This window comes from Tasmannia lanceolata, unplaced genomic scaffold, assembly GCF_043159265.1.
Source record: "Tasmannia lanceolata isolate RefF3 unplaced genomic scaffold, GAP_Taslan_0.1 ptg000007l, whole genome shotgun sequence".
NCBI lineage: Eukaryota > Viridiplantae > Streptophyta > Magnoliopsida > Canellales > Winteraceae > Tasmannia > Tasmannia lanceolata.
This window is the reverse complement of record NW_027518684.1, coordinates 14348581-14370517: the sequence shown is the minus strand read 5'-3', so window position 1 is coordinate 14370517 and position 21937 is coordinate 14348581. Positions and strand designations below refer to the sequence as shown.

Sequence of the window (21937 nt, the reverse complement as noted above, 5' to 3'; positions counted from 1 at the left end):
CCTCTAGTCTGATAATTAATTTACAAATAGAGTCATCCCCTCTAGGTTAAATTTGATGCCCCACAGCATCAATTTGTGGCGAAAATTCTCATGGACTCATGGTTAGGGGTGTAAACGAGACGAGCCAAGCCGAGGCTCGGCTCGGCTCGTTAAGCTCAAAAGCTAGGCTCGGGTTCGAACCAGGCTCGGCTCGGTCAGGCTCGCGAGCCTTACCGAGCTCGGGTTATATTAAGTTCACACCTCTCATCTTCCCTGGACAGCCCTATCTAGTGTAATTTGACTACTTTTTTTACACTATGGGGGTGGTCCTAGTAACAAATGGGGTTCCAAAAATGAAGTGACATATTTTGCCTCCCCCTTTCACTCTCTGGATAACCCTTTTAGTGTATATATTAATATATAATATATATATTTAAATATATTAAATTCTTAACGAGCCGAGCCTGACCTAAATCGGGCTCAACTCGTTAAGCTTAAAGAGCCTGGCAAGCCAGCTCGGCTCGGCTCGTTAAGGATTCGAGCCGAGCTTGAGCGAGCTTCCGAGCCCGAGCCAAAATTGACACCCTTACTCATGGTAGATTTTTTTGTCTGGTAAAAGACCAAAATGTCCTTATCCAGTATGTGAAAAGATGAGAGAGAGAGAAGAGAGTGGTCAGTGGGAGAGGAGAAAATGATTGAGAGCAATTGATGTAAGGACCCATGAGCAAAATTCAGTCAAAGGTGATGACTCTATTTTGTAAATTATCAGACTAGAAGACTGCTTTTGCAAATAAGACGAAGTTTTTAAAAAAAAACCCTTAATTTTGTACTAAAATAAACTAATTCTTTGTTACATTTGGCAATATCAAAGAGGGTTGAACTAGGAGAATCTTGACAAACCTTATCTTAAAATCATTTCTCATTACGCGATGTTCCCTAGAAAAAGAATGTGGGAGAGGGTTAAGCTTACATAGAAATCCCATTAGGAGAGCCCTAAACTAATATTGATTGGGAAATGGACAAACTGCCCATTTCTCGAACTCTTCTCCTTCACATTGCATGCTTGGGAATGCTCCTTTTAAAATTAGTCATTGTCCAACAACTCCATTTGTCTCATCTGAGATTCTTTTGTTTTTTTATTCCTAGGTTACGTTGATCACAATGCTATTTGCATTAGGATACGTTCATCACAGTACCATTTGCTCTACTACTTCCGCGAGATGATATATGCACACCCTTTACACTCTTTTTGATAATGGCATTTACTCTATTGAGAGCTTTTTGGAGACTGTAATAACCTTTTGACAGCTGTGCAAACGATGGAGGACAAGATAATTTAGTGTAATTATCAAGAAGTAGTAGCAGTGAAGCATCGACGGCCCTTTAAACTCAGATGAGACGAGATAAGTTAGTGTAATTATCAAGATAAGCTACTGATGTTGACCCTACTACTGATACTGGCACTAACATGTTTGGGAACTGTAAGTCTGTAATAACCTCTGACAGCTGTTTAGAAAAAGAAAGACCAGCTGAGTTTGTGTAATTATCAAGACATGTAGTGGCAATAGTGTTTTACTTTTAAAATCATGACAAAATCTCCGACTTTCCGGATAGGCATGCAAAAAAGATTGACATGAGACATCTTTTTATCTCTTCCCACAGACATCAAATCTACCCTTCTATAGTTTTCTCCCACCAAAACTACATTTTCCCCTTTCCCAATCTCCACACCATAACCCTCTCCCATCCTTTCACATTCAAACCCTAATTTCTGCACAAAACAGACTATAAGAAGAAACCCTAACCCTAATTTCTTTTTATCTCTCCGGATCCCTCCATTTCTTCAACAATGGAGGAAGAACCACACTCAGCTCATGGGTTCGACCACACCCCCCTTCTCGAAACCCCCAACAGAAGAAACCCTAACCCTAATTCAAACACCAGTAGGAATTTCTCCCTTCTGATAAGCCGCGCCACCAGCCGTCGGATCATGCGGGAGCCATCGATGCTCGTCAGGGAGACCGCCGCTCTCCAATTGGAAGAGCGGCAGACTGATTGGGGCTATTCCAAGCCCATTGTTGTTCTTGATGTGATCTGGAATTTTGCCTTTGTTTTGGTGTCTGAATTTGTGCTCTTATCAACGGTCAGGGAGAGGCCGTCCACGCCGTTGAGGGTTTGGATCGCGGGTTATGCTCTGCAGTGTCTTCTGCATGTGGGTTTTGTTTATCTAGAGTATCGGAGGCGGAATCGGGAAAGAGAGGGGGAGGAAGAAGGGAGGGAGGGTCAGAACAGGTAATCCACAATTAGGGTTTTTTTTTCACTTGATTGTGTTGTGTTACACGATTTTACTCATTTATTTGTCATGAATGTAAGGAATTGCAGGTCTTTGGATTGGAATTTGCTTACATGGCATGTTGTGTTGGGGTTTTATAATTGTTAGGAGAAATGGTTTTTATATGGGGTAATTTGACAAAAAATTATTATGGGTTATGATTAGAGTTATCATTCTGTGATTTCATGTTGTTTTGCTGTTATCTTGTCAATTCGTGGAAGTTTATGCATAAATATGTAGAATGAAAATTTAAGTTGGAACTCTAGAAAATTCTATAATAAGCATCGATAAACACATAGAAATCATAACATAAACAAGATAATCATCCATAATTGTTTAAAAACATCGAACACCTAGTGACATGCTTTTAACACCTAGTGACATGCTTTTGCACACACATTTGGAATAGTAAGATTCATTTTAGACTAAATGTATAACATATATACCACCTTGATTTCTATTGTTTGTGTAGTTTTATGTTTTCTTTTACTTTGCTTCCGTGTGCAAATGCATCTTGGTTGACCCAAAATAAATGCATGCCTAAAGTTTGGAGTTCTCGTGCCTTCTGAAGATGATGCCGTGCATGCTCCAATGAAGTACTTTGAAGAGTTGGAGGAGTTTGATCCAAGGAAGTTAGTGATGGCAGGGAGTAATAGGAGCAGGTTGGGAGCGGTTTCCGTCTCTTCGGGGTCGTGCTCCTTGGAAGCTCTTTCCTAAGGAGCTCCGAATCGCGGTTCCGGGACGGGAGCGACACCTATGAGGGAAGATTCCTACTCCTAAGAATACGACCAACATGAGTCTGGGGAGATATTTGCCACAGCTCGGAGACTTGGCAAAAAATTGTGAAAGAGTGGGTGCCCCCTCGCTAGGATTCATGAAGCTCAATTTTGATGGTTATAGTTTGGGGAACCTCGCCCCGCTGGGGTTGGTGGTCTCTTGGGAAATGAGCTTGAGGAGATAATATGGGCCTTTGCCGGTCCCATTGGTGTGGCAGATGCCACAAAATTAGAGGTTCGTGCAATTCAGCAAGGGATTAAATTGGTAGTTAGAGATCGTTTGGATAATGTGGTGGTCAAAGGGGACTCTTTGAATGTGATCCGTTGGCTCAAGGGCTCCCACAAACCCCGTGGAGGTTTGGTAGGTTTTTTTTATGAGATCTTCAATTGGACTGCCTCCTTTCTTGTGGTATTTCATCATGTGCGTCGCTCTGCAAATAAGGAGGCGGATAGTCTAGCTAGAGAAGGAGTCTCAAAGAAATCTCTGGCTTTGTTTTACTCTCTTCCGCCTTGCGAGTTAGTCATTATGCTGTTTATTTTAGCCTTTCTTTCTTTTTGTTTTCCATGTATTGGCCATCTCGGTCTTTTCCTTTGCAATAAATTTGGCTGCCATTAAAAAAAACATGACTAAAATTTTGGTCGATTTCGTAACAATTTCAATTTTGTGGAGTTTCATTTCTGTGGCAACCGAGACCAAAACATGTCGACCAAAAATGACATGTTTCGACCGAATTTTGATACCGTGTTTGTTGTTTGGAATTATATTTTATTTTTAATGATACTAATTTATTCAAAGAAAAAAGTACAATGGGGGTAGAGGTTTCCCATCATAAAGGATCTCACTATGCATGCCAGACTTTACCAAATTATTCACTAGATCGTTTTTGGAGAACTGGTTTGAGGAGATTGTAGGCCCCATAAGCGGCATATGCGCCCATTAGCACTTCTTAGGAATTTATTTTCTTTTTATTTAGTTTTAGGATTTTTATTTCCTTGGTATTTCGTTTTAGGGATTTTACTTTCCCTGTTATTTTATTTCCAGCTTATTTCAATTGCCTATATAAGAGCCTCATGTACTAGGGATTTTAGAACTTTGGATGAATTAATGAATTCAGAATACAGATTCTCCCCTATTTCTGTTCTTCTTCTTCCCATCTTCTTCTTCTTTTCTTCCTCTTCTTCTTCTTCTCTTTTCCTCTCCTTCTCCTATTTCTCTTTCCCTGGGCCACATCAGTTTGGCATCAAAGCTCAGATTCCGAGTCGCTTCCCCACCACACTCCATCTCGGCGTTCCTTTGAGTTCTAGGGGGTTTTCTTGATTTACTATAAATAGTAAGTTCACGCTTACTAAAAATAGTGTTAGTCCACGCTTACTGAAAATAGTAAGTCCGGGTTTTCTGTCTTTATCATCTCTTGGTATCTCTTTGTATGTATGTATGTATGTATGGAGAGAGAGAAAGAGATTATATGGTTCCCGACCGTCAAGTCCCGGCCTGTTTATTGTAATTAGAGGCCATAGATCACATAAGGTGATACCAAGGTGTCAATTTCATTTCATTTCGGCCGAAATGGCCTAAACATTCCGTTCCGGTCTGGAAAATGAAACCAAAACTCCTTGTGTTTCGTTCTTGGTGGAATTTCATTTTGTTTTGTCCAAGTTTGGCCGTTTCGTCTTGTTTCAGCCGTTTTGTCATGTTTTGCCCGAAACACCTAGTTTTTTTTTTTTTAACACAGTTTTGCCCTTTAAAGGCATTTTTTCTTTATCGTTTACCCTTATTTTTTAGCCATTTGACATTTTACAACCGTTTAAAGCGTATTTTCCGTCTTCTTTCCTCCCCAAACATGGAAACCCCTATATAAACCCATATAAGCCCTCTGTTTTCGTACTTTCACCACCAAACTTTATCTCTTTTACTAATTCCTACTCATCTCACTTCTACAACTTTCTACTCATCTCAAAGATAAAAGATGATGACTTTTCTTTGACATTTAAGCGACAGGATGTAATTTTGTATGATTGATTTTCTTTTTTATTGATGTATTGCAATAAATTCATTGTTTTAACTATTGTGTAAAATGTGTAAACTGTAGTAAAATGTGTTTTTATATTTGGTTCGGCTTCTTACATTTTTCTAGCAACTTTCCATTTTTGGATTTTTTTTTACGATTTTAACTATTATTTTTTTCTCCGGTCGCAGCATCTTTTCCAAAACGAAACACCACAAAGGCCGAACGAAATGAAATCGACACAACTTAGGGTGATACACTTACAATAGATTGAGTGCAGTCTTTTGAATAAGATATCTCCTCGATTCTCATAAAATAATGGCACAACATCTTCCGCTCCTCTTTTTTTTTTTTTGTCTTCCGCTCCCCTTGGAAGTGATAAATTCAGTTTATATGCTTCTAATCTGTTTGTCAGTGTCCTTGATAATTATATTTATATTGATGTGTGTGTGTGTGTGTATAGCAATTATACATTCATTTTTTTGTGCAAGAATTTGAAAGTTGTTTGAGCTTTAAAAATAAACACTTGGAATCAATTTTTGCTGCACCAGTAATAAAACTTAAGAATTTATCTTCTGATGTTTTCTCCGCAATGTAAAATCATATAAATGCATTCCATTTTTATACGCCTGTATATTTGTCTTTTCAGATAACAACGAAGACATAATATATGTTTCCTGTAGTTAGACATGCACTTACAGGTTCTGCAAACTTGCAAACATAGAATACAGAAACCTCATGATCTATTCTGCATGTATCAGAATGCAGTTTGTTTTATTACATGCATCCTGTATAATCTGATTTGTTTTATAATCTTTGGGGCATTGATCCAATATGAAAGGAGTTGATCATGAATGTATTCACTGGTTTGGAATTGTCATTTTTTTGTTGTGACCCTTAATATCTGATTTTCAGCGTTTTGAGAAAATTGGAGTACATGAATACAATGATTTCGTTTCTCTGGTGGATAATTGGGTTCTATTGGATTGTTGTTGGCGGCCAAGCACTACTGCAAGATGCTCCTCTCCTCTACTGGTAAGAGCTATACTTTAGAAGTTTGTTTTCTGTCTGAAACATCTTTCAGTGAGTTTAATGTAAGTCCTCTGCAAAATAGCTTTACTGAAAGCAGTAGTAATTCAGTACTAATGCCATTATTACTCCTAGTTAGCATTTGGATGTGCGTAAAAGTCTTCCCAGTGAAATTGATTTCCACAGAAATCTGTTTTACGCTCTTTGATTAGCCAATTTCCGTGGAAACTATGATTTACCCGACCCTTTGAAGTTATTGCTGACACACTTGTCTGACACGACATGCATGTCGACACTCCTTTGAACACTTTTAAATGTACTGCCAGAAGTGGTAGACTTAATGTGGGCACGTTTTTGGACTGTGTCAAGTTTGACATTCTATTTTTGTACTGTGTCAAGAGTGACATTCTGTGTTAGACAACACGCATCCATGTCTAAACTCGACACACGAAACCGTATCCACAAATCATGATTATATATACTTTAGCTGTGTCCCTTTTCTAAATTTTGGGGTTTTGCCATGTGTCGAGTGTCCGTGTCGACACGCGACCCTTGTGTCCGTGTCGACACGCGACCCTTGTGTCCGTGACCACAAATCATAGCGTGGAAATCTATTTCAGGGTAATTTTTTGTTAAAGAGGATTCTGCCATCACAATCTGAATCTGCGCGGAAATCGAATTCTTAAGTTGTTAGGTTCTCTCTCTCTCACACACAAAAACCTAGCACCCTTCTTTTTCTAAAATATAATATTGAAGCGTTTGAAAACATGACTATACTTTTGTAAGCAAGACAATGATGGAAGATGACAAAAACCCCTATATCATGGAAATGACAAAAGAACCCCTATTTCAAGGGTCTGGTGGCCTAACATTGTTTAAACTCTCATCATCCAACTAATACAATGCCAGAGGTTAATTTGGTCTGCTAAGGATTCCTGTCAACCATCAGAAATCAATCTAAAACCTAAGTGTAGATTTTAGATTGTTTTTTCGACCGTGTACAGCGGATTTTGGATTTTCCTCTAACTGTATTACCTGGGTGGCAGGACTCTGGTCGCCGTTGGTGTTGTCTAGCTGCCAAAGATCACTGTTGTTGCTCTCCTAAAAATTAACTTGTGAAATTACGGTATTTCTTCATATCATTAAAATTGTTTTTTGCTAAGCATTTTGATCGCTCTTTTTTTCTTCCCCTAGAAACGTGGAGTGTGTCTATAGACCATGTTGTTAATGAAAGTATTATTGCATTTCTTGGAGGCCAGATGTCCAAGCTCTTTTCATTTATAAATTTAGACCTTGCTTAAATCGCCCCTTATCACCTTTAGCAAGAGATATCATATCTTGTATAAATGGGGGGTGTAACATCAATGGTTGCCTATGTAAGCATTTGAGTTTCCATCTCATGAAGTCTCGATAGAGCAGATTGTAAATCAGGAAACATGGTTTTAAATTTCGACCGAAATCCGACCGACACCGAAACGGTCATTTATTTCGGCCGAAATTTTGGAATTTCGGTTGAAATTTCGGTTTTTCCGAAATTTGACCCAAAAAATCCGTTTTTTTAATATTAATTTAATATTTCACCGAAATTTAATATTGAATAAAATATTGTTTTATGGTTTTGTACCAGATTTCGACCGAAATTTCGAAATTTCAATCCGAAACCGGTACCGAAACCGAAATTTTAAACCTTGTCAGGAAATAATGTTTTGCTCGACTAGCAGAAGTATCCGTGAAGTATCCTGTACGAGTATTGGTACCATATTTCGAATATGATACATTCGGCCTACACAGGTATCCACACATCACAGGCCAAGTGCCAATGATTGATATTGTCTTTAATGCTTGCCACAATCTTCTCTTTTGGGGCTGATTTGTTGTGGAAATTCAAACATTTCTCTCCTTCCAGGTCCCCCAAAGAATTTAACAAATATTCCAAACAGTAAAGGTTACATTATCTTATGACTAGTCTGAGAAGTATGATAATAACAATAACATCCTTCATCTTGTGTATAAATTTGAAAAAAAAACATAAACTAAACATATTTGAAATGATCATTTGTATTTCAGAAGCAATGAAAAACCAAGTAAAAGCTAAGAAACAACAAAAAAAAGGAAAATAAATCATTTTAAGTATCTAGCTATTTAACGTTGTTTTAAGTACATCTCAATTTCTTATTTTAGTCTTTACTCGCATATGAAGCTTACAATGTTTTTTTAAAAACGAGTGCAGGTTAACAGTGGTGTTTCTAGCATTTGACGTGTTTTTTGCAATATTTTGTGTGGCATTGGCTTGTATCGTTGGCATTGCCCTGTGCTGTTGCTTGCCATGTATCATAGCATTTCTATATGCTGTGGCGGGTCAGGAAGGTGCGTCCGATGCTGATATCTGCGGTCTTCCGAAGTTTAAGTTCCGTCAGGCTAACCAACAGGAGAACTTCGATTTGGAGCAGCAAGCCATTGCAGTGACAATAACCGAACCAAGTGCAAGCAATTCTACAAATGAAGTCTCTCTTTTGCCTGAGGATTCGGTTTGTATCTTTACCTACTTTTCTTGTTGTTGTCAAGTTCAAGTTTATTTTCTCTGGATTTTACAATTATTTATTTACAGTTGGGGTAGTTTTGTGAAAACCCAGCACGGTTAAGGATTTGTTTTTGTTGGAAATCATGAAACAGAAAACAGCTTAATTTAGTTTTCTCAGAATTGTGAAGTGTAGGAACTAGAGGCACTGTGGGGAACATAGTTGTAGCCGCATATTGATACATCATGATGCACGGCTATGTTTAATGTGTAAAACGCACAGAAGCCACCAGAACTGTGAAAAGCTCTTGGAAAATACGATAGTAAACTCACTTCATAGTTCTATTTAGTAAAACCTAATTTTGTGAGTTGTAATAGAAATCTGTCAACTTGTAAGACTTGAAATTCTAATAATTCTTATCTCAAGTAACTGTTCAGAAGAACCGGCACCAATTACATTACAACTGTAGTTGAAATTTTGTCGATAGATATTACTATCAAGTACTTACTTGGAGGTTCTAAGCAACCTAAGTGCTGCAGGGTTGTTTTTTTGTTAGGTTTAATTGAACAAAGATCTGACTTACATGAAGAACACTGAGATGTCCCAATATAGAATAGAGACCGTATCTACCTAAAATCTTAGAAATAGATATCTGCGATCCAAAACCGGCTAGGACAGAAAACCCAACAGGACACCAGCTGCTTAAACAGAGTGAGAGAGAGGCTGCAGCACACTGATAATTGAATTCTTTTTTCTGCTAGTCATGAGACAAGTGTTACGGTTGTGCAATATCTTTTATAGATTATTCTATTGAAGATTTGAAGTAATATATTCTCAATTGTTATGGTGAGTGGGAAATGTTTATTAACCGAAGATTATTAGAGGCCAAATATAGAAACATGTGGGATGAAGTGTGTTTCATTCCAGAAAAGTTAGTTGAGCTATAGTTGCTATCTTCTTGCCTAGGGATGATCTATGCAGGGTGAAGTGAAGTGACTTTATAGTGTCTGTTTTATTTAGTTGAGCTATAGTTGCTATCTCTTGCCTTGGGACGACTCACTCTAATCTGTCTACACACTACTTGAAACACTCTTCTATACGTTCTTTCCAAATAGCCCAAAGAGAACCCATGAGAAATAGCTTCCAAAGAAAACAACCCACCCCAATCTGACAGGGAAAAGTGCCTTTAGAATCAATAAACTTTGACCAATGACCTTAGGAAAACCCATTGGATATCAAACAAGGAAATCACGGAGCTCCAGATACTAGAAGTGACCTCACAATTATCAGGTAGCCCTTCGACTCTCCATCTTCACAACATATTTAGCATCTATTGATAATGAATTATCTTCGGTGGATGGGGCAGTTCACACCAAGGAAGCAGGAATCTCTACTCAGAATGGGGAATCTCGATTCCCCAAAAATTGATTCGGAAATGGGAATCATCTCGATTCCCCGATTTTTGGGAATCTCATTTCGGAAACGTGGGAAATGCGATTCCCACTGTATGGGAAATTTGTTTCCCTCCATGGGAAACACGTATCCCACTCTATGGGAAGCGCGTTTACTATCTACCCTCCTTGTCTCTTGCTAGTCCTCTTCTCTTCCTCTTCCTCTTCTTACTATTTACATGTAAAGTCATTTAAGTACTTATGATTTACATGTAAATAAGGGAATAACCCCCATTTGAATCTATTAAAAATAGTTTCAAGCCCCAAAAAATCAACTTTCCAGTTCTAGTACAAAATTCGAAAAACGGGTTGGGTCAAAATCTTAACTTCCAAACGATGGGGTATTTTTCAATTTTAAAAATTCATAAATTCTATCATGTCCAAACATTAATAAATCTCAAAAGTCCGGTAAAAAAAATCTCATAATTTGGTTTCTAAAATTTTTTCTTCTTGTCAGGCACTGGTCAATGCACTGGTCAACACAAGCATTTCAGTTGATAGTGATTTTCCTTAAAGTAAATGTTGGATCTTTTAATAAAATGTATTTTTTTAATATTTGGTTCATATAATTATTTCTTATATTTTTTAGTAATTTTTTATTTTTAAATTTTTAAAAATATTTAACTATTAAAAAAAATTCTCCGACCCTTCCCGCTTCCCGCTTCCCACCTTACTGAGAGCCTTCGCTTCCCGATCTGGCAACCTTGGTCCACACAAAATATTATCTGAACTTGCCATCTAGCAGAAAGCCAAAACTCTAGGCATAGTGATGGACTGTAATCTAGACGAGGGCACCACATCAAATCCACTCTCAATGAAAATGGAGGATCTATGGAAAATGATCTTGGGGGGTAGCGGTTCTAGAATGCCTTTCCTTACATAAGGCTGGGGTCGGCTAATGAATCCTTTAGAAAAAAAATATTTATATACTCAACTCAACTAAGCCCTTGTCCCAAACTAGTTGGGGTCAGCTAATGAATCCTTTAGAAAATTTTCATGAAGAAGGTGAAAGGATCTACCTGGCTCAAATTGACCAAGTCTAATCCTGACACTAGTTGGGTTCGTCTACATGAATCATTTTCTTCCATTCTCTCCTATCCAAGGTCATGTTCTCTGTTATGTGCCGAGTCATCAAGTCTTTCCTCACTGTTTCTACCCAAGTTGTTTTCGGTCTCCCCCTACCTCTTTTTACTCCATCAACTTGGCACGAGTCACTTCTTCTCACTGTGAGAGAGAGAGAGAGAGAGAGAGAGAGAGAGAGAGAGAGAGAGAGAGAGAGAGCACTGTCTCATGCGTAAATAACTTGCATCAGAACAAACATAAAAAAATTCCTAAAGGAACACACTACGTAGCGACACTCGATATGTGAATCTGTGTATAAAGCTTCACCAAAAAAAAAAAAAAAACGCCATCTGTTTGTGAGAGAGATTGTCTTCTCTACAGTGATGAGCCGAAAGGTTGTCTTCTCTATAGTGATGAGCCGAAAGGTTGTATTCTCTACTTAATCTCGTGTTTGCATTTTTGGGAACTGTAATAACCTTTGATGGACCGACCCCAACTAGTTTGGGACAAAGGCTTTGTTGCTATGATTTGGCCGACACTTCGAATTTATGTCCGACACAAGTGTCGTGTCCGACACGACACCTGTGTCCACACGTGTCGACACTCCTTTAGACACTTTTAGATGTACTGCTAAAGTGTTAGCAAATTAATATGTATGTATGTGTATGAGTGTGACACTATTTCTTGTTTTTAGTGGTTTCCATGTCAAATACCCGTATCCGTGTCGAAACTTGGTCGAAACTCGGCACACGAATCCGTGTTCACAAATCATGAGTATATGTACTTTCTATTTAGCCGTGTCCCTGTTTCTAAATATTGGGAGTTTGCCGTGTCCGACACCCCGTGTCCGTGTCGAGGCTCAACACTCGTGTCCGTGTCCACAAATCATAGCTTTGTTGAGTTGAGTAATAACCTTTGATGGCTCATTAAATAATAAAAGACGAGGAGTTAGTGCAATTACTAAAATACAGTAGTGCCAATATCAGTAGCCATAACAAAATAGACAAACATGGATTTGGACCTGGTTTGTCTTCTTCGTTAAGTAAACAATGCTTCTCTTGTGCGTGGCATGTAAAGAATTCTATTTGTTTATTTAATCCATGTAATAAACTTCATTTCATGCGCTTGAAATGCAGACCTTTTGATTATATTCTCTCGTGCATGGCATGGAAAGAATTCGTTTTATTCATTTAATCCATGCGAAAGACTTCATTCCATTCGCTTGAAATGCACGCAAGTGCAGTTCTACGTGTTTATTGTATCTTCCTTTTGATAATACTTCTCCATCATTAAGAAAAGAAGTTTGCAGTTCTGAATTTCACACAAAATAGTGTTAGTGAGAACCTCTACTCATATGTGTATTGAACTGTTGATGATGTAGGAATGTTGCATTTGCCTCTCTCAGTATGAAGATGGGGTGGAGCTTCACTCACTGCCGTGCAATCACTATTTCCACTCAGGATGCATCGTCAAATGGCTCCGCCTAAATGCCACATGCCCTCTCTGCAAATTTAACATTCTCCGGGGCAACGACCAGGTTTGACTGTAGTGATTCTTTCCATTTCATGATGAGCTGTGTGTTGTGGAAAGAGATGTTATGACCTGCTTTGAGTGATAAGTTGTGTATATTCTTTCTTTGGGCTTGGAATCTCTTCAGTGTGCTCTTAAAATCAATGGTTGATAGGAAAATCTAGTAAAAATCATCTTAAATTACGGGAGAAATGCTTATGGGGATTTAAGGCATCTTTATCTGATAATTATAATGATGTTTTTAGCTGAGGTAAGGTTGAAAACCTTGTTTTGTTTCCTGATTACATGTGGAGAGGCAACAGTTATGGGTCAAACCTGGCTCCATAAGCTCCAGGACATAATTTTTTTTGTCCTACTGAAACACTCCATAGAAAGATGCACTATTCATTTGGTTGCCTTGCTGGGGAATTGGAGCTATTACCGAGGATAGCTACCTATATATGGATAGAAATCCTTGGATATGTTGTTCCAGGATTGGTTTCCCAACTTGGATAACTTTATCTTATCTAAGCATAGGGATTGCCACCCTACTTGTATAATATACCTTATCTATTGGGCCGTTTGGATACGTTAGAATCCAGGCTTTTAGTTTGAAAACAGTGGAAAAGTGGGGTTCATGATCAAGCTGTTGCTGTTTTCCTACCAGGATTTCTTGGATTTTAAGTAAGAGAGCTAGGTTTCAGAAACCTCTTCCATCATGAGGTTTCTAAAACTTTTTCTTACTTAAAAGCCAAGAAATGCTGTCAGGACAGCGGCAACAGCTTGATCATGAACCATCTTTTACATTGTTTTCAAACTAAAAGCTTGGATTCTAAAATCCGCGTATCCAAACGGCCACGCGGATTTTAGAATCCGGGTTTTTAGTTTGAAAACAGTGTAAAAGAGGGTATGAATCAAGCTGCTGGATGCTGTCCCGGTAGCGTTTCTTGGATTTTAAGCAAGAAAATTAGGTTTTAAAAATATCTCATACATCATATGATTTCTAAAACCTGGAAATATGGGAGGATCTGCTACTCTCTGGCTTATGGAGAGAAGTCAAAAATGACAGCCGGTCCTCTTCTTCTACTATCTCTAACCCTCTTTTACATTGTTGTCAAACTAAAAGCTTGGATTCTAAAATCCGCGTATCCAAGCGGCCCCTAAGGAATCAAAAGGGGTGGATAAGATTCAATGTAATGATAATCTTGAGATGGGACGGTGTCGATAAGATTTTGACCATCAATAATCTTATGGTGGGCCCTTTCCAAAAGGACTGGCACTATGATTGGCTACAAAGTCTGCCCGATAAATGAACAACTTACTAATAGGCAATTTACATTAAGTAAAACGCCCAATAGCGGGACCCATGGAAAATATGTAAAAAATCCATATTTTCCATGCTTCTGCCTCTTCTTCACCTAAAACAAATAATTTCTTGTACCGGCATAGACGACAAGAAGGATAGTCTCAAAACGTGTATTTGGGTCTTAAGAAAATTCCTTGGAAGTTTCATTCTCAACAAACCAATTCGAATCATGGTGGCTGGTCTACAAGTCCCCCAATTCTGACCAAACTCTTTCACATTAAACGATTAGTTGACCTAGGTTTGTGTCAATAACACGTTTGGCCCTCCTTCATAATAATCCCTCTCTATTATATAAGCAACTTGTTTTTTTGGGTTTGTCACAAGTTATTTTTTGGGGTCTCTGTTGAATTTTGCTCAGTTCTAGGCCTTCATATTGGGCATTTCATTTCAGGATTTTTGGGTTCGTCACAAGTTATTTTTTGGGGTCTCTGTTGAATATTGCTCAGTTCTAGGCCTTCATATTGGGCATTTCATTTCAGGATTTTTGTGTCTAGAGAAGCAAAGATGCCTTTATTTGCAAGAAGAGGACCTTCTGGATTTTCTGCTAATTCAACAGCAGAGGATGTTACCCTAGGGATCGATGGAACCGGCCTCACTGCCATTGTCACCGGTGCATCTAATGGTATTGGCACTGAGACAGCCCGTGTTCTTGCATTGCGCGGCGTTTATGTTATTATGGCCGTCAGGAATGTTAAAGCTGGTCAGGATGTTAGAGATACAATCATCAAAGAAATTCCCACCGCTCAACTCGATGTCATGGAGTTAGATCTCAGCTCAATGGCATCAGTTAGAAAATTCGCGTCCGAATTCAAGTCTAAGGGTCTTCCACTCAACATCCTCATTAACAACGCAGGAATTATGGCAACTCCCTTCAAGCTCTCCACAGATGGCATAGAGATGCAGTTTGCAACAAACCACATTGGTCATTTTCTTTTAACACATCTCTTGTTGGATACCATCAAAAAAACTGCAAGAGATAGTAAAGTGGAAGGAAGGATTGTTAATGTTTCATCCGATGGTCATGGATTTGCGAATCGTTCGGGAATTCCTTTTGATAAAGATAAACTCAATGATGTGTCAGGGTACAGTAGTCTTGTTGCATATGGTCGATCAAAGCTTGCAAACATATTGCATGCGAATGAGCTCTCAAGACAACTAAAGGAAGAAGGGGTGGAGATAACTGCTAATTCACTTCATCCAGGAAGTATCACTACCAATCTTCTACAACATCGGACCATTGTATATGGTCTTCTTGTTGTATTTAACAAATTGTTTAAAACTGTTCCACAGGGGGCTTCAACACAGTGCTACGTGGCATTGCACCCACAGGTCAAGGGAGTTACCGGCACATATTTTAGTGATAATAACATAGCCAAGCCACAGACTCAAGCTACAGATATGGAATTGGCAAAGAAACTGTGGGATTTCAGCATGAGTTTGATTGAGTGATGGGCTTGTGGTCGCAACCCCAAACAACAGATTTCCAAATGGCGTGGATTTCAGCTTGCATTTAATTGTTGCTTTTTTTGTTTTCATTTTGGGAACTTCTGTTCAGTGATGTTCCTGTAGTCTATCCCAGTTTGATGGAATGTTGAGGACATGAATAATCTATATGTAATATCTCTTTTTATAAGGTTTTCTAAGGAACCAAAGACACAGTCATCTATGCCATCGGCTTTAGTTTCTTAATGTCCTCTGTGCCTTCAGGTTTTTTTGAGTTAAAACGTGTCTTGGAAGAAAAGAGCCAAAGATAGATAATGGAAACAGAGAAATTATATGATGAAAGGGGCATGCAAACTCATAAAGGTGGTACGATTGAAGTACCACCCTTGATATTTGATCCAACAACAGCTTCTCAAAAAATGAGCTGCTGTTGGTTCAAATATCAAGGATTGTCTCATCCCGTTCCAAAAAAATATTGGGGTGGGGATACCCTATGTCATAAAAAAAATATCAAGGTTGGGATGATGAGTACGAGTTTGTACGCCCACTCATCAAATAATTTCTGAAACAAAGAAATTATATGATGGAAGGGCGTATAAACATGTAAAGTTGGTATGATTGAAGTACCACCCTTGATATTTGATCCAACAATAGCTTCTCAAAAAGTGAGCGGTTGTTGGATCAAATATCTAGGATTGGATGATGAGTATCATTTTGTACGCCCACTCATCATATAATTTCTCATGGAAACATACCTTCTAGCTTATCGATAGCTGATTCTGAGCGAGGGCCGCAATTATTAGGTTAAACCGTCACTCCACTACCTCTAAAGCTATAAATGTTTGTGTCTTATTGAAACGCTTCTCTGAAAGATGGTGGCCTTGCTGGGGATTTGGAGCTATTACTGAGGATAGCTGTTACGGTCCTTAGTGGGGCCATCCTAAGTATGGGACTGGGTGGGACCTAGCCTGGTGTTGGACAGGTTTAAAGGGCCTTGCCTAACAAGTTCCATCAGCTTTAGAGTTTTTGGCGTGATGGCAAGGTACCTAAAATTTGGTATCATAGCAACCGCTACGTACCGTGTTCGAGTCACGGAAGGAGCGACCTTTGGAGAGGACTACCTGAAAAGGGCTATCTAGTACAAAGCTAAAGTGAGCAGTGGAGGGTTACCTCAAAAAGGTCATAGTCGAGCCGTCACAGAGTGGGCCACCGAGGACGGCGGAAGTGGAAGCGTAGTGTAATGCTACTGTCCTGAGTTGGGGCCCGCCTAACTATGGGATTGGGTGGGACCAGCCTGGTATGGGATAGGTTTCAAGAACCTTGCCTAATGTGTTCCATCAGCTCTGAAGGTTTTGGCATATTGCTAAGTTACCTAACAATAGCTACCTATATAAGTATAGAAATCCTTGGATAAGTTGTTCCATGATTCGTTACCTTTTATCTATAGGGCTGTGAAATGAGGATAGCCTGCCTATGAAAGAATAAAATATATCCCAGCTTACTCTCCCATCAGGTAAGGGATGGCCCCACCATGGTCATTGTTAATCCGAATTTCCGAATTCCCATCGGTTGGAGAATAGTAAGCAATTATCCATTGAAATGAAAAGAAAAAGGCCAATCGTTACATATTCAATGCAACGATGATCTTGAGATGGGCCGTGCCTATTGTGTGATAGATTAGATTTTGACCCTTAATAATCTTATGGTGGGCCCTATCCTCATGGCCCAGCATTGTAATTTCGGCTACAACCAACAACATTCAAGAGCCCAAAAATAGAATTGGGATCATCTAAGGTGAGCCCCATCTATTCTGCCCAATTGATGTGCAACTCATAAATAGACAAAAACAATAAGGAAATAATCCCCCCCCCCCCCCAAAACGCCTTTTATGGTCTCTGTGAGAATGGTTCACTGCTTAAGGATAAATTCACCCCCTTTAACATTTTTCTTTGCCCTTAAAACTTAAGGAATAACGTTAAGGTTGGGATTTTATGCATCCGGGGGATATCATTTCCCAAACAATGAGTAAAACGCCTTGGGACCGATATCTAGTTGTTGGTCCCGGCCAATTCTCCTAATATTTAAAAGATTATTAAGAAAATCTTGAATTTGTATGCCTCATTTTAATCTTAAAATAATCCATATTTTCCATGTCATCTTAGGGGCCTGTCTCTGCCCCTTCTCTACCTAAAAATAAAATAATTTCTTGTACCAGCATCACCGGCATTTTCGATAGTTTCAAAACGTGTATTCGGGTCTTACCCATAAAAAAAAAAAACTCTTCAGAAGTTTCATACACAACAGACCAGTTGGTGGCTCGTCTAGAAATCCACCTGTTCTGACCAAATTCTTTCACATTAAACGATTAGTTGACCTAGGTTTGTGTCAAAAGCACGTTTGGCCCAAAATCCCTCCCTAGTCCCTATATAAGCAACTTGGTTTTCAGTTTCTTTCCAACACCAACATCAAGTAGAAAAAAGTCATCATATTGGGCATTTCATTTCAGGATTTTTGTCTCTAGATAAGCAAAGATGCCTTTATTTGCAAGAAGAGGACTTTCTGGATTTTCTGCTAATTCAACAGCAGAGGATGTTACTCTAGGGATCGACGGAACTGGCCTCACTGCCATTGTCACAGGAGCATCTAATGGTATTGGCACTGAGACAGCTCGTGTTCTTGCATTGAGTGGCGTTCATGTTATTATGGCGGTCAGGAATGTTAAAGCTGGTGAAGATGTTAGAGAAACAATCATCAGAGAAATTCCCACCGCTAAACTCGATGTCATGGAGTTAGATCTCAGCTCAATGGCATCAGTTAGAAAATTCACGTCCGAATTCAAATCTAGGGGTCTTCCACTCAACATCCTCATTAACAACGCGGGAATTATGGCAACTCCCTTCAAGCTCTCCACAGATGGCATAGAGATGCAGTTTGCAACAAACCACATTGGTCATTTTCTTTTGACTCATCTTTTGTTGGATACCATGAAAAAGACCGCAGGAGATGGTAAAGTAGAAGGAAGGATTGTTAATGTTTCATCTGATGGTCATGGGTTTGCGAATCGTTCAGGAATTCCTTTTGACAAAGATAAACTCAATGATGAATCGGAGTATAGTAGTCTTGTTGCATATGGTCGATCAAAGCTTGCAAACATATTGCATGCGAATGAGCTTGGAAGACGACTCAAGGAAGAAGGGGTGGAGATAACTGCGAATTCACTTCATCCAGGAAGTATCACTACCAATCTTCTGCAGCATCGGACCATTGTATATGGTCTTCTTGTTGTATTTAACAAATTGTTTAAAACTGTTCCACAGGGGGCGTCGACACAGTGCTATGTGGCATTGCATCCACAGGTCAAGGGAGTTACGGGCACGTATTTTAGTGATAATAACATAGCCAAGCCACAGACTCAAGCTACAGTTATGGAATTGGCAAAGAAGCTTTGGGATTTCAGCATGAGTTTGATTCAGTGATGTGCTTGTGGTCAGTGTTTTTATTTTGGGAGCTTGTGTTTGATTCAGTGATGTTCTTATAGTCCATCCCACTTTGATGGGATTGAGGACATGAATAATATATATGTGATATATATGAAGATGGCATGTTGTTTGTTAAAAAAACCCAAATTTTCCGAATTAAATGCATATTTTGATTTTTTTTTCCCTGAACTCTTCTCTAGATTTATTTCCGATGTTAGCGAGGCCATGTCGTTCTGGGCCCTAGCTAATTCTCAGAATAATTGAAAAATTATAAGAATATCCAGAACGTTTTAAATGTAGCAAGGTGATGGATGAGATATCTCTCTTTTATAATGTCTTCTAAGGAATCAAAGACAGTCATCTATGCCATCGGCCTTAGTTTCTCTATCTTCTCTGTGCCCTTGGGTTTATCGAGTTACTTAAAACTTGTCTTCTAAGAAGAGGGCAAAAGATAGGAAATGGAAATAGAGAAATTATATGATGAAAGGGCATACAAAAACGTAAAGGTGGATCAAATATCACGGATGGGATGAGGGTACGAGTGTGTATACCCATTCATCGTATAATTTCTCAAACACTTCTCAAATAGGGAAATTATATAATGAAAGGGCGTACAAACACATAAAGGTGGTATGATTGAAGTACCACCATTGATACTTGATCCAACAGCAACTTCTCACAGAGTGAGCTGCTTTTGGATCAAATATCAAGGATGGGATGATGAGTAGGGCATACAAACATGTTAAAGGTCGTATGATGGATTAACAACTACTTCTCCAAAAGTGAGCTGTTGTTGGATTAAATATCAAGGACAGGATGATGAGTACGAGTTTGACACAAGATAGTAAAGATATACATCCATATGCAATAAAGATCAACTAGTTTCAAGCATGGTTTTAAATTTCAGCCCGAATTATAATTTCCACTAAAACCGAAATTGCCACCGAAATTTCTTTTTCGGCAGCCGAAACTGAAATTGAAATTTCAATCCTTGATTTCAAGTCATGCTGCAAACTAGGAAGAATTTAGTGAACCAAACCAAGTGACATGTTGAAAGTATGGCATCATTGATATTAGAGATGCCATTGTCATAGAGTCAACGATGGTATACAAAACATAAGGGATGTCATTTGCAGGCCAAGTAGTGAGTCTGTGACAAAAAGAATGGCACAAATGGAACAAGAAGTCGCTACATGACCAGAGAAATTGGGAGAGAGAGAGACTGGTTACTGGTTTAACAGGTTATATTTCGTTTTTTCTTTCTTTCTTTTTGTCTTCTTCTCTTCTTTGAAGTTTTTATTATTAAGATTAAAAACACACACAATTAATGATAAAACTCAAACCCTTTCTTAGTTTCTTCTCTCTATTATAGATACCAAAACCCACCTCCCCAAAACCATCAAACCCTCTTATAATGCGCACTCTCCCCTCAATGCAAACTGATGGATTTGTGATAGTATTCAAGCACACCTTACTTGGCCTTGGTCCTTTCTCTTTCTTGTTGACCATGACCCTCAAACTGATGGAATGAATTGTCACCAACATTCATAACCATACCCTTTTTATTCCTGACAGCTCTAAATCTGTGCCATCCTCCGTTTTTTATTATGCCGCAAATGACTTTCTAGGCTTTACAAAAATTGGTCTTGGCAATACCAAATCATGTTGTTCAGAAAATACCTGAAACCATATGCTTCTGTGAATGCTGAATACGGTTATCTGTACAATGTGGCATGGCATTTGCACGAGGTCCCCAAAAGATTTTGGCGTTTTGAAAGGCATGTGCTTGGCATCGTACATGAGAGGAACAAGATGGTGTTCTCCAGGAAAAGACAGAGAGTCAAGGAGGCGGGTATTGCTTGGCCTCGTAGATGAGAGGGATAAGATGGTGTTGTCCTGGAAAAGACCAAGATAACCAAAGAGAGGGTGGAGGAGACGAGAACTAGAAAGAGTTTAGAGGGGTTTGGTCAGAAGATTAGTCAAAAGAGACTACGACCAAATGGGGAAGAGAAACCCTAGAAGAATCTTCAGATTCTATTACATATTCTACCGTCAAAGCTGTCAATGATCGAATAGTAATTTGATCGGGCTGAATAACTAAATTGTCAATGTGAAGCAGCACAAAAGATGAATTGAAATGTGTTGGGAGGTCACTGTCTAAATTAGCTACAGAACTCAAAAAGTTGGAATTGTCAATTAATTACGATAGCAGAGGTGGTGGTCAAGACCCCATAGAAGAAGGGGGGAGGGGAACATACGTTCACCACGAAGACTATCATAGAATGCCAGGGATCTTAGTGGGATTGAGATGAAATGTAGGATGGGAGTTCCTAGGGCAATAGTTTGTGAAATGCAGAGTCAATTGAGTAAGAAGGACATCGTTGTGAATTATCAGGTTCTGTTCTCATCAGATTGCGGGAAGACAAGTTCAGATGGCGTGGTGACGGGATTTATGGTTCCCCAAATCCAAGAAAAAGAGGATAATTGTGGCATAATTTAGAGGTGGCAAGGGGCTGGGATTTTAAGAGGTTATCCACTGAATTGACTGGTGGAGAGGCCCAGGGAGAAAGAGAAACAAAGCAAAAAAAATTAAACGAAGTTGTACACAAAGAAGGAATTGTAGTGACACCTTTATTGGATGGGGTTAACTTTTAAGACGTTATCCAGCGAATTGACTAGTGAAGAAGGGTTTTAGTAGAAAGAAGGGAGGAAGCCAATATTTTCTTGGAACGAGGGCAAGGCCCCTAAACCCAAGGGATTCACTTGGGATTTTATAAGGGAGGTACTGATCCAGGTCATGCGAGAATTCTTTCTTAGAGGTGGTGCCGAATGAGTACGAAGATGTAAGCAACTTTTGACACTCATTCCTAAGAAGACGGGGGTAGAGGGCACCAGAGACATCAGACCAATGAGTTTAGAAGGTCGCAGATTCTTTTTTTTTTTCTTTTTTCTTTTTGAATGGTGTCGCCAGATTCTTGTTGATGCG

At 39.0% G+C, this 21937-nt stretch overlaps 1 protein-coding gene and 2 pseudogenes across 1 annotated transcript; all 3 read left to right on the top strand.

Moving 5' to 3' along the window:
- Window positions 1-1600: 1600 nt before the first annotated feature.
- Window positions 1601-12933, top strand: LOC143882024 (E3 ubiquitin protein ligase RIE1-like). The gene is made up of 4 exons (XM_077385402.1): window positions 1601-2271; window positions 6009-6128; window positions 8353-8650; window positions 12536-12933. The coding sequence occupies exons 1-4, from the start codon at window positions 1829-1831 to the stop codon at window positions 12695-12697; spliced, it is 1023 nt and encodes a 340-aa protein (XP_077241517.1). The 5' UTR covers window positions 1601-1828; the 3' UTR covers window positions 12698-12933.
- A 1328-nt stretch (window positions 12934-14261) lies between these two features.
- On the top strand, window positions 14262-15718 carry LOC143881034 (short-chain dehydrogenase TIC 32, chloroplastic pseudogene; annotated as a pseudogene).
- A 2227-nt stretch (window positions 15719-17945) lies between these two features.
- On the top strand, window positions 17946-19067 carry LOC143881033 (short-chain dehydrogenase TIC 32, chloroplastic pseudogene; annotated as a pseudogene).
- Window positions 19068-21937: the final 2870 nt, after the last annotated feature.